This window comes from Cervus elaphus, chromosome 30, assembly GCF_910594005.1.
Source record: "Cervus elaphus chromosome 30, mCerEla1.1, whole genome shotgun sequence".
In the NCBI taxonomy this organism is placed as follows: Eukaryota; Metazoa; Chordata; class Mammalia; order Artiodactyla; family Cervidae; genus Cervus; species Cervus elaphus.
In genome coordinates this window covers 26,071,034-26,087,665 of record NC_057844.1, presented here as the reverse complement: position 1 = coordinate 26,087,665, position 16,632 = coordinate 26,071,034, and the positions used below count along the sequence as shown (strand labels likewise).

The following is a 16,632-nucleotide window of genomic DNA, read 5'->3' as shown; positions in this document are numbered from 1 at the left end:
GTTTTCTAGGTCCATTACTCATCCGAACTTTGTTTCCACTGTTCTGTGCTAATTTATTGTTATTTGGTGAAGCAAAGATTTCAGGCTCCAATTTTAGATCCATTTATTTGAAGCCCTTTCAGAGAAGTTGGGTCTGATTTGCTGAAAATGTGTGCATCCTTTTTGCACACAAGGCCCCAAAGAGCCAAACCCCACCCCCCCGGCAGAGGCTGACTGTGTAAATCTGTTACCTAAAGGGCTAAGAGATTTAATTTTTTTTTTTTTAACAGCAAATACAAACTAGCCTGTAGGCTGACCATTTTCAAATCCCACTCCCTAACCTGGCCCTCTGCGACCCTATACAATCCCTGCTTGAGGGGAAAGGGGTATCTTCCACTGACCCTCAACCTCAGCAGTTCCCGAACTAAGGAGATACTTTTTTTTCCCCAAAATGAACACCGTCTCTCTCTATGTCTGTCTCTCAAAGGCAAGGTTGTGCAGCTTTGCAGGTTGCTTCCGTGCCACCCGGGGAGATGGGGTTTGCACTGCGGTCCACATGAACGGCACCCCTGACCGTGTGTAGGGCCGTAGGAGGTGACCCTGCCAAGACTCCACCACTGTCCTCGTTGTCTAAACTCAAGACAGCCTGTAATCTCATTCCTTCTTCTTCGCCTTCAACAAAGCTGTCAACAGAGACTCTTGGTCCTGCTCTAAGACCTGCCTCTGACACAGCCTTCTGGGCTCTCTCAGGGTCTTACTCCAAAGACCCTGTGTACGATCATCACCTCCCACACTGCAGGCCAATGTTTCCTATCTTTCACTCATGAAATCAGCATCTATTCCCATGGCTCTCCCCTCTCTGTCCCCAGCCTTCACTTCAACTTGCTTAACCTCATCTCCTGTCTCACCTGGAGCAGCTGCCTTTATGCTCCACGTAGCGTGTGTCTTCCCTGGTCACCCAGACAGACCAAACCCTCCCCCAACTCCGCACTCCAAGCCCAGCCCAGAGTCTCCTCCACGCTCTCTGTCTTTCTCGCTCCCGCTGATTTCTCAGCGCCGGCCCAAGCGCTGCCCTGACACAAGGCCTGCCTTCCTCTGGACACACAAGCAGTGTGCACGTGCTCACTTCTGCCGCTGGAAGTCTAAAGTCCCGTTATTGGTACTTACGGAATTTCACCCTTAAGAATGGTTTTACTGTTCACCCACTTCACTGTTTTCTGGAACACAAACCTTATTTATCCATTGGCATCAGGTCGTCCTGGGCCCCCTATTAGACTCTCAGGGTTTGACAAGCTAAATTCCTCAGGGGCATGTCATGGGAGCTTTTCAGGTCAAATGTGGGGCTGGCCTTCTCTTCTGAGATGCTTCCAGACCTGGTCTCACAGCCATTCTCGGTCAGACTAAATGCAGGGGTATGATACAGTCGTGGAGAAGGGAACAGTGACCCACCCCAGTATTCTTGCTTGGAGAATTCCATGACAGAGGAGCTTGGTGGGCTACAGTCCATGGGGTCGCAAAGTATCAGACACGACTGAGTGACTCACACACACACACACACACACACACACATCCAGTGGCTCAGTTGAGTCCCAATGCTGAGTTTTGCAGGCACAGTCCAAGCTTGTTAGACTGGTCACCCGGAGAGAATCCCCAAAGGCTAAGTGGTACTTCGCTACAGTCACCTGACTAAGCATATTACTGACAATCAGATTAAGCTTTCCCACAAACTGTGTTCTGAACTATTAAGCCTTTTCCTCTTTTATATCTTATCTTCAAATTTAATTTTGTGTTAGCTCTCCAAAACCCAGCCAATAACAGGGGGTTGCTAATTAGTTTTTAACGGCACCCAGAGGGGCAGCAGGAATGATTTGAAGCTGTTTCTTTAAAAATTAAAGTCATTGTAAAACTACTATTCTTGGTCCTAGATAAAGTATAATTTACAATGTTGTAATTACCAAACTTTATTTGGTAATAAAGCGCCAATATGAAAATTTTCTGAATAATGAAATTGACCTTTCTTGATTGGAATAAGCGATTAACATTTTTATCTCCCTCAATCTCAACCATGACCATAACCTGGTGTTAGTACAAACTAAAAAGCCTTCGCTCTCAGAGAAAAAAATGTGAACTTCAAGTAGGAAAAAAACAGACTTTATCTATAAATATAGATTAATCACTAAGTTAAAACAAGGCCAATAGATCTAAAATAAAGGAACTATGAGTGAAGAAGGAATTCATAGGGCCTGGACTCCATCTCAGGCCTGTCCGTGCTGGCTGTGCTCGGCTGCCTCTCCAGCGGACTCTGAACTCTCTGCTTAGTGCCTGTGAGGACGACAATGGAAGGATAAGACCCCCTCCAGACAGAGGAATCCTGAAGATCACATCCAGGCTACTCACTGCCTAAGAGGAAGCATACCGTAATCACACCTGTCTCCGGACAGGTCATAAACTTTTTTTCGTATCTGTCAAGATGTAATCACAGGCTTATGGATTATTAACTGGTTGGAATGTAACTGCGGGCTTATTGACTATTGACTGTTTAAGACACGTACACATGGGACAAGTGGTGGGTTTAGACACGTACACATGGGATAAGAGGTGGGTTTAGACACGTAGGCATGGGGTATAAAAGATTTTCACAAATGCTGGACGGGGTCCTTGGCTAAGAGGAGACTCTGCCTTGGGCCCGCCGGTGTAATAAACTGCACTCCACTATCTGCATTGTCCTTCTGAGTGAGTCTGTTTCCCGGAAAGCGTGGCTATAACATGAAGAATGAAAGTTTAAAGTCCCTAGAATGAACATTTTCCTATACAGTAAATGATTGGTTAATTAAATGCTTTGTTGGCCTTAACTCTTTACAGAAGGAAACCCCACATTCCAGCTGCCACCAGCTCAGCTGAGCGATTCTAAGTAGAATTCCTGGAACCCTAGGTGTTCACTGGCACACCCCTGATGGAGAAAATGATCTGACTAATTTACAACTAAAGTAGAAATTACTCATGCCTTTGGTCAGATTAACATAACAGAAAAGGCTTGAGCAAAGTACAGCTTTTGAAAATAAAACATTCAATTTTTAAAAACTTCTAATTAAGAAAATTTCACATATGGAAGTAGAGGAAATAGGTGAGTTACCTTTCACATAGATTCAACCATCATCAACATCTGGCCATTCCTATGTTATATGATCGAATAGAATAAAAACGTAATTTTACGTGGCAGGATGAGACTGTACCCATCACTGAGAGGCGGTATTCACATTATTAACAGGCTGTTGTTTTTCTATTACCCTGGAGTCTAAAAGTTCAGAGCTTGTTTTTATGATGATGAATGATACTTTTGGAGTAGTTCCTGGAAAAGTGAGCAGTTTCTGCTGGAGAACAACACTCTTACTGGCATCTAATACTTCGTGTCACAGAAGCTGGTGAAAGAGATTTCTTTAACCTTCAGAATAACACTCCTAGCAATATCGCATTTTACATAGGAGGGGCCCGAGGTACAGAGTGGTAGATCCAAGGTCAGGGACTATTTCCGTCCAGGCTGAGACTTGAACTATGGGGATATAATTCTAGTGTTAAGACTCTTAAACCATTAAGCCAGTGAACAGCGATGAGGTTGAATACTGCTGAGATGAAACAAAGGAGAGAGCTCTATCATATAGGAGAGTGAGGTGCCTTATATAGGTTTACCTCTTTTACCAAAACACACACCTTTACTAATTCCATGACAAGATACAGCTCCGTTGGCACGTCCATCTCTTCGATCAGAAGAACAATATTGGGGTGCTTCACTCTTCTCAAGATAGACACCTCGTTCTGGATCATGTGCTCCTGTTCAAGAGAAAATTATCTCCATCAAGACACATGCAAAACAATGAAGGGCTAACTCAAATCAAGAAAGCCATACTATTTAAGAGTTTCCCTGGTGGCTCAGACGGTAAAAAGTCTGTCTGCAATGTGGGATACCTGGGTTCGATCCCTGGGTCAGGGAGATCCCCTGTAGAAGGGCATGGCAACCCACTCCAGTATTCTTCCCTGGAAAATCCCATGAACCAAGGAGCTTGGGTGGGCTACAGTCCATGGGGTCGCAAAGAGTTGGACACAACTGAGTGACTAACACTTAACTTATACAATTTAAAGATCAAGGGAGATATATTTTGGTAAAATATAGTAAGTCTATCTTAAATTCTGATATTCTTATAGCCTAGAATTGGCAAAAGATATTGACGGTCCTTAGAAGATGCTTGTAATTTCAGAGCCTACCATGGTTAACTATAACTGCATATAGAAGGATGAAATGAAACTTAGATCACAAAAGTAAGAGAAGAAGTCAATATAAGAACAAAGAGAAGGAACTGAAATGATATCCCATCATTTCAACTGACTTTGATACCAGGAATATTTATAGAATAAAATTATATCCTAGTAAGTATATAACATTCTACTCTACCAAAACACAACTCCTAGGGTGAATCTGTGTTTATCTGGGGGCTCATCTTGTGTTTTTTTTTCTACCTCCAAAATAATATATTTTCAAAAGAATAAAACTTTATACATACTTTGCCTCGACACTTGCTTTTCTTGATAATTTTCAGGGCATACTCTCTAGCAGTCGACCTGCAAAGAAAAAGTTTTGTTTTGTCTTTTAATAAATGTAATTTCAGATGTGTTGAATCATCTTGTTAAGGACTCACTCGTACCCCACTGATCTGGCATCGTGGTGTAAGTATTTTGTAAAAGATTCTCTTTTCCGTTTTTAAAAGAAGTATGTGAATTTTAAGGGGCTGACCAAGTGTAAGGACAAAACAAAGATGATAGCTCAGAAACGTCACAGGCTGTTAAGGCTGCCATAATTGTAATAAAGTTACTGCTACTCCATGGGTAACTCCCCCTTGCAGGTGGCTGTGCCCTGCTCCTCCCTCTAAAGTGGACATGGAATGGGGGTGAGTTTCTGCCCTTCTTCTCCATTTCTCTTGAGGTTATCCCCGAAGTAACAGTTTTCTGAATGGTTCTCGTGGTCACACTGATAACGTTCAAGACGCAGTCCACCCTCTTTAGACTTGGGCTGTGTGCAGCTCTATGTGTTCCAGTGGAGAACTCATGAATGAGGTGTTCAAGGAGTATAGCAAGGGATACAGTCATTATCTGAGCATCCTGTGACCTCTTGAGCCTTTCAAAAAAATATTTATTTATTTGGCTGTGCCGGGTCTTTGCTGTGGCACGAGGGGTCTTCGATCTTCGTTGTGGCATCCAGGTTCTTCAGCTGTAGCTTGCAAACTCTTAGTTGCGGCATGTGGGATCTAGTTCCCTGACCAGGGATCAAACCCAGGCCCCCCTGCATTTGGAGTGTGGAGTCCTAGCCATAGGCCCTCTCATTCGATAGAAATGAAATGGAGGTGACAATTATAAACAGCTCATGTTCCCAAAGCCACCTGGCACTGCTAAAATCAGAACTTGAGTTCTTGGGGTCTCTGCTCCTCATATAGCCCAGCCAACACTGCCCGTCCTCCATCGTGGGTGTGGGTGGGACGGCTTAGTCATACTGAACCTTTAAATAGCTTCCTAACTTGTGTGAACATTTCTAAGATACTGTAGTGCTAATAGTGACGGTCTACTGTCAGAGGACACAATGCATACTTAACAATCATCAGGAACCACTACTTCACAATCATTTCTACTTCAGATCTAGTTGGGAAACCAACAGAGTCTAGCTTCTTAGCTATAGATAAAGTCCAATTTTAGGGATACAAATGAATATGACGGGAGTGAAGTTGATTAAGAACAAAACTTCAAAATAGGGTTTTAAAATTTTCGCTTTGGAGAATCAAAGGGGAATTTCCTAGTTGTATGTTATGGTAAGAGCAAGAGAGTGATGTGCCTATAAATTAAGAGACCAGATAGCAACAATGTGTTTCAAGCATTTTAGAAACCGTTCATGTTGTTTGCTTCTCTTTTTAAAATATTTATTTACTTATTGACTTGGCTGTGCCAGGCCTTAGTTGTGGCATGTGGGATCTTTAGTTGTGGCATCTGGGATCGAACCCAGATGCTTGTGTTGGGAGCTTGGAGTCTCAGCCACTGGACCACCAGGGAAATCCTCCTGTCATTTACTCCTAAAACTTCTTCTTCCACTGCACTTCCAGGACCCTCATGGTACTAGCTTGCAGAATAAATTAAACATTGACCAAACTGTTATAATTGTATCTAATGAGAAAGTCTAGAGGCTTCCCAGGTGGAGCAGTGGTGAAAAACCCGCCTGCCAATGCAGGAGACTCAACATCACAGAAGGATCGCAGGGACTCTCTAAGCAGCTCTTTTTAAGAGGCTTCTGAAGAGTTTCATCTGCAAACATGAAAATATTCAATCAAGAGGAAAATTAAAAGCTGAAGTGTTTCTGGGTCCTGCATTTCACAAATCACACACAAAGTTATAATGAAGCAAATCTGAGACTGGAATATATGAGCAGTTTCCAATCTAGTCTGGGATGTTTCATCTGATTGCAGGGAATGTGGACTCCAGGACTGAAAGCTTTGACAAGAGCCAGCAGTAGCAGGCAGGGCAAGAGAGCTAGGACAGCGCTGACACTTGTGTTCAGCGCCTCCACACAGGATGGGAAGGTGCTGGTGAGAAGAGCAGGAATTTCTTGGCTGTGTCTTCCCTACGGTTACCACTTGACCCTCCATTTCCCTGGAATGAGCAACATTAAAGCTTTGCTGTGCTCAGAACAGAAAGCTGGAGTGGGACCCAAGCAGGCTGACTCCTCCTCTGCAGACAGATACACACGCAGCAGAATCCCCAGCAAATAAGTGAGTGTGTTGGCTCCCAGGACACCAGACAACCAGGGTATATGCTGAGCCTACAGCTGAGGGGTAAATGCAAGCAAACCTGGGCTGCAGCGGCCCATAGCTTCCTAGGAAGAGGATCTTGTGGGTTGACTACCCAGAATCTTACAAAATAGGAGTCAACACTCACTCAGATTTACCCACATTTTGTATCAGACAAAGACCCCTGTGGAGGAACCACCAAAATTAATACTGCAAGTTTTTTTTTTTTTCTGGATTCTTTGAAGAATAGAACTATAAAGTCATAATAAAATCCTTAATTGCTAGAAATGCATGTTTATAAGGAAAAAGGATGAATCTGGAATATAAGACTGAAAACACGTGTTAAGACTAAATGTCCACCATAAGAATAAACACTTCATGGCTTGCTTTCAGTTGGTAAAAAGAAAACATTTGGCACGAAATAAAACCCCAAACAAGTATCTGCCTTCCTCCATCCTCTAAACTCTGAGAACCGCTGTGCCCGTGTCAGCATCCAGTAAGCAGGAGCATGGTTCTTTCTCGGCTACACGGGTGATAAGAGACCTGGCCTTTGACCTCAAGGAGTCTACAGTTCGGTGTGTGGAGGAGAGAAGACACCTGGATTGCTGGGGAACATCCAGGCCGTTCACTTGTATGTTCCTGAAATTATAGCCTTGACCTTTCACGCAGTCATGGAACCCTCAAAGGCCACAGCCAGAGCAGCAGCAGTGAGACGAGCTGTGTCTTCCTCCTTGTCCAGAGGAGTTCAGTTAGGTTACGTTCCTATTCAGTTAGACCCCAGGCCAGAGCTCCAACTGCTAGGGAGAAATGTCTGAACTTTACAAATCGGAACTAAATCTAGCCTGTCAGGGTTGTACTGACAATGGTTTGGAGAACGCCATCCGGTTTAGCACAATGATTCCGGGCCCCAGGACAGTCTTCTTCTCACTCCTCCTTCCCTCAGCCCTGGAGGGCTGCAGAATGCTAATGAAAAGGGCACTCTAGACCAAAGGGATTTTCGTCGTTTGCTCTGTTTTGAAGATTTTTATGAAGATTATGTGGAAGAGGAAACAGTTTCCCAGGCATTCCTCTGCCACAGCCTTTATTGACTGTCACGGCGATCCTTTGCTTATGGGTGAGGTCCTCAAGCAGAGCGGCGGTGTCCTGACTCTCTTTGTGCCCCGGAAATGCCCAGCAGAGGCCTGAACTGGCAGGGCCTCCAAACACATTGGTGGAGCTGGGAGAGCTCCAGAGGCTGGTGGCGCTTAGGATATGACAGGGAGACCCTGTCTCCTTGAGGAGTGAGTCCACAGCACTCTTTGTTTACCCAGTAATCAAAGCTAAATCTCAGCCTCCCCTGTGAGCAGAGAATGGAGGCACCCCAGAAGTGTCCTGTCAGACATTTCCGGAGTGGAGCTATATTTTGAACTTGAACTTGGGCCCTGTGGCTATTAGGGGCCACAGCATCCTTAGGGAGGAAAGAACACCGTCAGCTGAGAGACACTTAAAATCCTTCCCACTGAGTCACCCTCCAAATCCCACTTCAGAAGCAAATGCCTCCCATTATGGCTGTACAGATCTTCAAACATCTGAGGCCTTTCTAGGTGGACGCACCATGTCACTGATACTGCAGTCTCAGCTCGTTCTTGTGGGTTTGGGCCTGTCTCACACAATCGCCAGAGCCAAAGCTTTTGACATGTGGTTCTTTTATTTTATCCTATTAATTTTTTTTTTTTTTTTTGACTGTGCTGGGTCTTCATTGCCACTCAAAGGCCTTCTCTAGTTGCAGTGAGCAGGGGCTACCCTTCGTTGTGGTGTGCGGTCTTCTCATTGCAGTGGCTTCTCTTGTTGCAGAGCATGGGCTTTGGGCACATGGGCTTCAGTAGTTGTGGCCCGCGGGCTCCAAAGCACTGGCTTAGTAGGTGGGGTGCACGGGCCTAGCCACTCCGTGGCATGTGGGATCCTCCCAGACCAGGGATTGAACTGGCGTCCCCTGTACTGCCGGGCAGACCCCTAACCACTGGACCACTGGGGAAGCCCTCGATGTGTAGTTCTTTGCGTCTCCAGGTGGAGCAGGGAGAGTGGGAATCATGAGCGGCTACAGTTTTAACCGAGTTGAATCCTGTGCTGCCAAAACATGCAAGCAGTCAGGGGGGAAGGAGGGCCGGGAGCCACCCGAGACACCATGCCTGCTCACAACCGCGTCACTGGTACCCGTGGCTTGGCTGGTAATTAATCCACACAGAGCCAGGAAGCCAGGGACGAAGGGCACCTCATCTCAAGCCCTCTATCCATGCTCGGACCTCCTCTTAGCGCATTTCAGCTTTGTGAGTTTTCTTTGAGGCCTCTAAAGGCTCCACAAAACAGCTTCTAAAGTTCGTCAGCGTTCTTTAGTACATCCTAAGGGCTCCCAAGGCCACTGGAGATGGTGCTGCGGGGAGACAGGCGGAAACCGAAATGGACCTGGCAGGTCCTAGGATGGGATGTGCTGACACAGAATCAGGGGAGGGATGCGATGTCACTGCGTCCATTGTCGTAGGAAACCCTCTCCTGTGACGGGGCACTATTAACAGGAGGGGCAGACCTGTTCTTGTCCATCCACATCTATCCTTCCAAATTCGGCAGAATGTCCCCACACAAGCAGCGTGTGCCACTCAGAACATTCTTAGCCCCCTTTTACTTTCCTGGACCTCTGGAAAATATTAAAAGATTGTTATGGGATACTTCTGAGGACAGGGGGCAGCTGCCATATGTCCTGGTTCAGCGGGAGTTGAATACTAACAGTTCGGGGAGCAACCTGGTGCTTAGACTCTGAAGGTTCGTACAAGGAGACCCGAGATGCGAACTCCTACAAAACGAACGCAATATAAACCAGAAAGAAAGAAATTAATCCGGGATGAAGAAATGAGAAATTTCTATCTGGGAAGACCAGGACCGCGGGACTAAGATGCCAGCATGATCTGAGGACAAGCACATGCCAGACTCAACAGATGATGCCCCCGGCAGGGAACCAGGCCCCCGCGGGGGAAGAGCACCGCGGTGCTGGACACGGGGTTTTCTGCTGCAGCACGCATTATGTTTAAAGGGGTTGGGTTTCCTGTCAGTAAAATCACAAATGAGAAACAAAACTATATACGCACACACTTCCGCCCATTACTTTGAGAATGGCTTTCCCGATTTCACTTCCGTCTTCTCTGTACAGGGACAAATGTGACGTGTGTGACTTTGGCCCTGGTTGGAGGCAGGAGGCAGCGAAGCTGAGTGGTCCAGTGGTGTGGGGTTTGCAGCTGAACTAGCGTCCATGCCTTGCCAAATAGAAATACTTAACTATCTGAGCACTTACTGACCTGGGCATTTAGCTTCCTCAGGCATTCTTTATATAAAATGGAAATAGTTCCAACACCATGGTATTATGATGATACATCAATAAAATATCCTAAGTGAAGGACCCGGTATATAGTTGACATTCAGTCAACAGTGGTTGCTCCTGTCTGGGGAGGCGTGAGGCCCAGAAAAGCAATGGGACATTTTCTATGTTGGTCAGTCACGCAGCAAACTGTCCAGCTTTGTGGTGGGAGTGGGGGACAGAGAGAAGGAGGGGGAAGAGGGTCTGGCATGGTCAGCTAAGGCGTTTCTCAAGCTGCCCATCACTCATACCTCTCCCCACCAAAGAGTGGCTGCTCTGGGGGCTGCGACCACGTCCGCGGGAATGGCCTGGCCCAGCTGGTATGCAGGGAGGGGCACAGTGTGAGACCCACTGCTCCAGGGGAGCCTAGCGGGGGCTCCACTGCCTTAGTCGGGCAGAGGGTAAAGGGAAGCAATTCAGTGGACACTGGCCAAACTCAGGACCCTCGTGTCTGAGGCCCAGGCAGAAGTCCAGCTCAAAGGTGACTTGAATCTTTGTTTTGAAGTCAAAGGCCTTGCAGAAAAATAAGTTCTGGATCCTGCAGGTTAGAACTTTTAGTCTGAGGCATCTGCTTCAAATGGAGGCAGAGCTTAGCGCCTTCATGTTGAGAACTCGGCCGGGTGGGCTGGGAAGAGCATTGGGGGAGATGCTCACCCCGGCCGGCCCCTGGAAGCCAGTGGACACGCTCCCTTAAGGAACGAGGCAGGTGCCCCCAGCTTTCCAATACCCTGCTCACCAGCCCTGAGAAGAAGCTGCTGGCTGATTGGGTCCTCCTTAAATAACAAATTTCAACTCTAACACTGGGCTCAGGGTTTGAGGTGGCCTTAATCTGGGTTATAACTATTACTTGTCACTTCTCCAACTAGTAGCCCCTGCTACTGTCCTTAATTAGGTACCGAGATCCTAGGGATAAACCTTTCACTCTAAGCCCTCCCCTTTGGCCCACAAGAGCGCCTGGCTCATTCATTTTAAAACATTTTAATGTATTAAATGCCATTTTTTGTGGGGATCAGTACAGTTGCATTGTGAAGCTTTTTGAAGTTCTTATATTTAATTTTATGACATATACATATGAAAAATATATCAATACACCTAGGAATGTTCTGACATTTACAAAATGTCTCCCAAAAATGTAGAAAAAACTATTAAGCTTTTTTTTTTTAAACAAAATAAAAGGACTTACCTTAAAAAAAAAAAAAATAAAAGGACTTACCTTAAAGAGCTGGCAACATTTTGCTGAGTACATTAAAGAGAAAAATCAAAGCTCTTAATTTATAGATTGTCCCCAGAAATCACTACATTTTTCAAATCTGTTGTTAGATGAGCTGTTCTTTCTTTTACATTTTTTTTAACATCTGGAGTTGAGACATTAACCTATTCCATATGTGCCTCAGACCGCAAATAAAGACACAATCTCGGAAAACATAACCCCAAGTGTTTCCTTTAAAGCTCAATGCAAATGATATCTTTCTCACCTTTCTACACATTCCTTGACAACAGCAAAATTTCCATCTCCTATTGTCCTTCCGACTTTATATCGTTCTGTTATTGTGGCTGGAATCTGGAAGCCTTCCTCCGACACTTCTGAAAGAATCATTAGTATGTTTTTATTGGTAGAAAAGGGAACACAGATGTTGTGCATAGAAGACGTTTAGAAGTATCATCTAATAGACTGGCACTGATTCAGAATCAATATGTCATTTTCTGGACAGGCAGGCTAGTCTCCCACCCCTAGCCCCTCTCTGACATTGTATAATCAACTGTTTCTACTAAGACAAATGATCAACTAAAGGAAATGTAAAATCTATGGGGTCCACTCCCACCTATGTAAGACCAGCTAATGCTTTCTGCTGAAGCGGGTTGTCTGAGGAGGAAGTTTTGCTTTTCATTTCATGCCAATTTGATCAATAGCATTTATGAATACCCATGGTGTTCAGAGAGATGACATTCCTAGGTGGGGAGGAAAATGCAGTTTGTAAGGGACTCTGGACCGCTTGACACCGTACAAGCATGAAAAATGCCTGCTGTTTGGACACTTAGCTTTACTACATCCTGAAATAGAGATCTCCGTAAAATTCCTTATGTTAGAGCTAAGCACTGATCACCACCCCTCCCCAGTATCAATGAGCAGATTTTGGACAAATGTTTTCACCAGCAACCTGCGTGGCAGATGTTGAGTTAAAATTGCAGTATCTATTATGTCTGCGAACAGAACAGTTTTGTAGTTTCAATTATGTTAGTGCCGCTAACACAACGCATTTTCCCCCTTAAAATGCATTTTGAAACATTTTACAAATGCCTAATAATGCTTTAAATATCTAAGGTCATAAAACTAAATAAGCCACACTTAGGTCACATAAATATAGTGGATAACCTTTAACATCTTAGGGGTATAAAAAGCCTTTTATAGCCGGGCTCTAAAATTTACATGCTTTAAAGTTATAAATCCTGGCTTCTCCCTCAGGCAACCTGAATACAAAATGTGGTGGAAGCCTAGTGCGCTTTCTAAATGTGCTCCTTTTCTGACCTTTAATCACAAACCGAGACTAAACATTTCTTCTCAAAATGAAATTAAAACCTTAGGTGGCAAAAGGGCTTTCTGGGCGATTTTCGTGTTCCTATTGAGTTTAGTGTGCAGGGCTGGAGAACGGTCAATAGAAGCTCACAACCAGCAGGCATCTGCTATAGGACCTTTACTTACTCTGTTTTTGCGATCGTCTCCACCCTGCACCACTCTGGATGCTAGAACGGATGAGATTTCTGAAAAGTATTGTACAAATGTAGGACATTCGCTGCTGCTGCTTTTGTCCTTGGCATTTTTGCAACCTCTTCACCTCTTTAAAGGTGACATTTTACTTTTAACCCACTAGAAGCCATCTCAGAGGTGTCCAAGGAAAGTGAGAGCTGGAGCCTTCCCTCCACTCCCCGCTCCATCTCACCCCAAAGAAGCCGTCATTTTGCCTCCGTCTGAAAGATGCAGCCTAGGGATTTTTGTCTGGCCTATGGTTATTACAGGAGATGGTTGGAGAAGTTTCAAAGCCACTGTAAAGCACCCGAATTTACAAAACATCTCTCGGATGACAGGGTCTTAAGGCTCTTTCCTGCACGGATAATAAAAGTAACCATCCTTGTCTGTTGGAGGCAAGTCCGGTTTCAGATGGGAAATGGAAGGAGATGCTTCTATGTTTCCATGAAGGGGACACCCATCTGGAGCACATGGCTTGGTTTCTTTTCCCCTGACTATGTAAAAACGTATCTTTTAGGCCTCTGATTAAGAAGACTTAGCCACTGGCTTAGTCAAGGACCCTTTTGTTTCATTATAAATAAAACACATTGGAACAAAAGAAGACTTCTGGATGGCTGCATTTCCTCCTTCTGGAAATACCAAAAAAGTCTGATATTGCATGGTAGTCAGGAAATAATCCTTGGGTCAGTCATGTATCTCATGTAACATAATGAAGTGTTTCCCCCAAGTGGGACTTTACTGGAAAATTAAATCCTATCCCTTCAAACAAATAAGGGGTGCTGGCTCTCTAACAGTGGCATGATTGTATCAATTTTATACCTGAGTTCCTAAATACTTGCCCATAATTGATTTCAGCCTGATAATAACCTCCAGGGAGGAAGCAGGCATGTATTAGGATACAATCTCCATTTCATAGAAGAAAAACTAAGATGCAGAGGGCAGGAAAGGCTCATCCAAAACAATCCAGGAGTTAGGAAACACCCATTCCACAACCCGAGTCACATGACCACTTTCTAAAGTGAATTCGCTGGAGGTCCAAAGAATATTTTTGCCATTCGCCATCAATTCAGTCTTTTTGTAAAGACAGATGTTCTCATTTCGTCTTTACTGAAGTCTGAGTGCCTCTGCAGGGCTATCTCAGTCAAAGAGAGTAAACATGTCTCTCTTGTTATAGAAGTGAACTGAATTTGGAAAACAAAGGCAACAGTTAGCCCCTTTTATTTGCAAGGAGGGCAAGAGCAGGCCTTCTAAGAACGCTTACACCTTTGGAGGGTGGGAAAGGTCTCCACAGTTGGCTGACTCCCTCTTCCCAGCCCTGGAGAGCAGATACCACTCCTGGTGAGAGCCATGTTCAGTCCTACCCCCTTGTGATGACCCTGAGCTGCTTCAGGGTCATTCTGCTGGAGAACTGTCAGTTTTCTGGACTAAATTTAGCTAACCCATTCTCCGTCCGGGTACAAGCTACGCCTTCTCCTCAGACACCACGTCCCAAGCTTACCACCTTCTCCGGGTCCGTCGTTCTCGTCCATTGAGCTGCAGACTTTGGTGGACGCGAGGGAAGTGGAGGAGCCGCCATGCTGAGAGCTCTGGAGGAAAACGGAAAGAGAGAATAAAAACTGTCCATCCTGCCCCATGTCTCAGGTGCTGTGCCCAGCCCAGAAGCTCGGGCAGCAGCTGCGCCCGCTGCCACGGAGGGGACTGGTCTCCACGCCCAGAAAGGGGGGTGCTCGGACCACCCAGCTGGGACCACCGCTCCCCACCAGCTTCTCAACCAGCAACGGGTGGTGTTAACTGTGCCAGGCTCATCCTTGTCGATTTGGACGTTCCACGACCTTCATTCCATTTTCTCAAAATTAGCATCCTTTTGCTCACTGTTTAGGTTTGGCAGATTTGAGGTGTCTCACCTCACTCTTCCATAGTCTATCTGCAAACAGGCTTCTTATAAGTGGTCACTCTGATCTCTTTTTTTGTTTAATTCTTACCATAGAAAAATTTTTTCTTGTTTGATTTTTATGGAATATCCTTTTAAAAAATATTCAGCTTTGCCACATCCTTGGGGAAAGATTAAAGAGTAGGTTTGTTAATTCCACTCTGTGATAAAGACATAAGCACTAAGCAAGTTATTGATATGTTAAATGTTAGGTAAATAAACATTTACTTCTTATAATTACTTTTCTTCCTGAGGCAAAGATGAAACTAAAAGCCTAAGCCTTGTGATTCAAATTTTGGGTGTATTTGGACTCAAGATTCCTCAGAGCAAACAGGGTAACAACTGTATTATAAAGCTCAGTGTGTGTGCTAAGTCGCTTCAGTCATGTGCGACTCTGCGACCCCACGGACTGTAGCCCACCAGGCTCCTCTGTCCATGGGATTCTCCAGGCAAGAATACTGGAGTGGGTTGCTATGCCCTCTTACAGGGTATAAAGCTCTGAGGACAAAACAATACCAAATATTTAATACTGGGATCAGCCATGAGGCAGTATTTTAACAATGAATCTTTCCATCTCTGCATCTATTCCTTGAGAAAACAATTTGCACACATCGATGCTGTTTCTAAATAATGAACACAGCTTGTCCTAAAAGATCCTCCTTCTGTTTCCCTGGGTTTATCCACTCGGTTGGCCTGATAGGAGTCAGGAGGCGGTGAGGGGGCGGCATTGGCTCAGGGTGCCGGTTGTCTGTGGAGCAGAGAGAAGGGAGAGAGAATCTGTAGTTGAATTAATAATGAAGAAGTGGCGAGAAGCAATGTTGACCTACTTTTCCTCTGCTTACCTGTCTCCCTTCAACCTCCTCCCCATGTCATCCAGCCTTAAGTGTGCACAAAGCCGGAAGAGTTCTACATAGTCATTGTGCCCAACAGCACCTTGCATAGGAAATTCAGACTTCAGTTTTTACCCAAAGGGTGAATATAACTGGGCAAATGCTACTTCAGTCACTGCCGGGCCATTTGGGTCAACTGCACAGCATTCCCCGGGGTGTGCTAAGATGACCACGTTCCATGGGACAAGTTCATCAAAGCTGACAGCTGCCATAATGGGGACAAAAGTTAAACTCACAGCCGTGACACATCTGCTTCCTCGTAAGACTTTCTGGAAGTTTGGTGGTTACTCTAGACGTTTGGTGGGTAGTCTAGAAGTTTTGTGATTATTCTAGGAGTATGGTGGTAGTCTGTGTCGTGTGCCCTTTATTTTCCAGTATTGCAAGAATCCCCCATCCATTAGCCTAGCCTGGTGACTTGAGCTGTTTCCATCCTCTGCCACGCATCTCCCCTTGTGGCCAGCAGCGCCCATTTGCCTCATGTCAGGTCAGAAGGAGGGATTCAGATTGTGACCCTGTCTGATGGCTGTGACGCTAACTGTAGCCACAGCCAACTCTGTCGAAGGCACTGTGAATGTATGAGCCTCTGAGCGTGCTCTTTTATGAATGTCTGTTTGTGAAAACCTTGTATTTATAGTATTGGAATAGGAGGTTGAAACAAGGCAGATTTACAAGGTCAAGGTCTGGAGAAAAGAAACATTAGTGCTACCACATTTGAGGGGAAGGTGTGTGTTTTCCAGAACAGGGAGATCTTTTATCCCCGGGGTCACTGCTTTTGCTGTAGACATAAACCTGTTCCAAGCAGAAAAACAGTAAAGAAATGTTTACAATGTAGACTTTCTCTTCTGAGCCTTTCAATCCTTGAATTTCTTCCAGCAGCATCA

The 16,632-nt window shown here is 45.1% G+C and overlaps 1 protein-coding gene across 7 annotated transcripts in view; it reads right to left on the bottom strand.

The window, feature by feature from the left end:
- Window positions 1-16,632, bottom strand: part of DCLK1 (doublecortin like kinase 1) — a 343,458-nt gene that overhangs the window by 52,436 nt on the left and 274,390 nt on the right. For 4 of the 7 annotated variants that reach the window (XM_043891772.1, XM_043891770.1, XM_043891775.1 and 1 more), the window contains 4 exons: window positions 14,433-14,517; window positions 11,661-11,769; window positions 4,536-4,593; window positions 3,688-3,807 (listed from right to left, as the gene is read on the bottom strand). In XM_043891772.1, the coding sequence (XP_043747707.1) occupies window positions 3,688-3,807; window positions 4,536-4,593; window positions 11,661-11,769; window positions 14,433-14,517 (372 nt within the window). Of the gene's footprint in view, window positions 1-3,687; window positions 3,808-4,535; window positions 4,594-11,660; window positions 11,770-14,429; window positions 14,518-16,632 lie in introns of all 7 variants that reach the window. The other 3 variants (XM_043891771.1, XM_043891773.1, XM_043891769.1) reach the window with 1 other exon arrangement.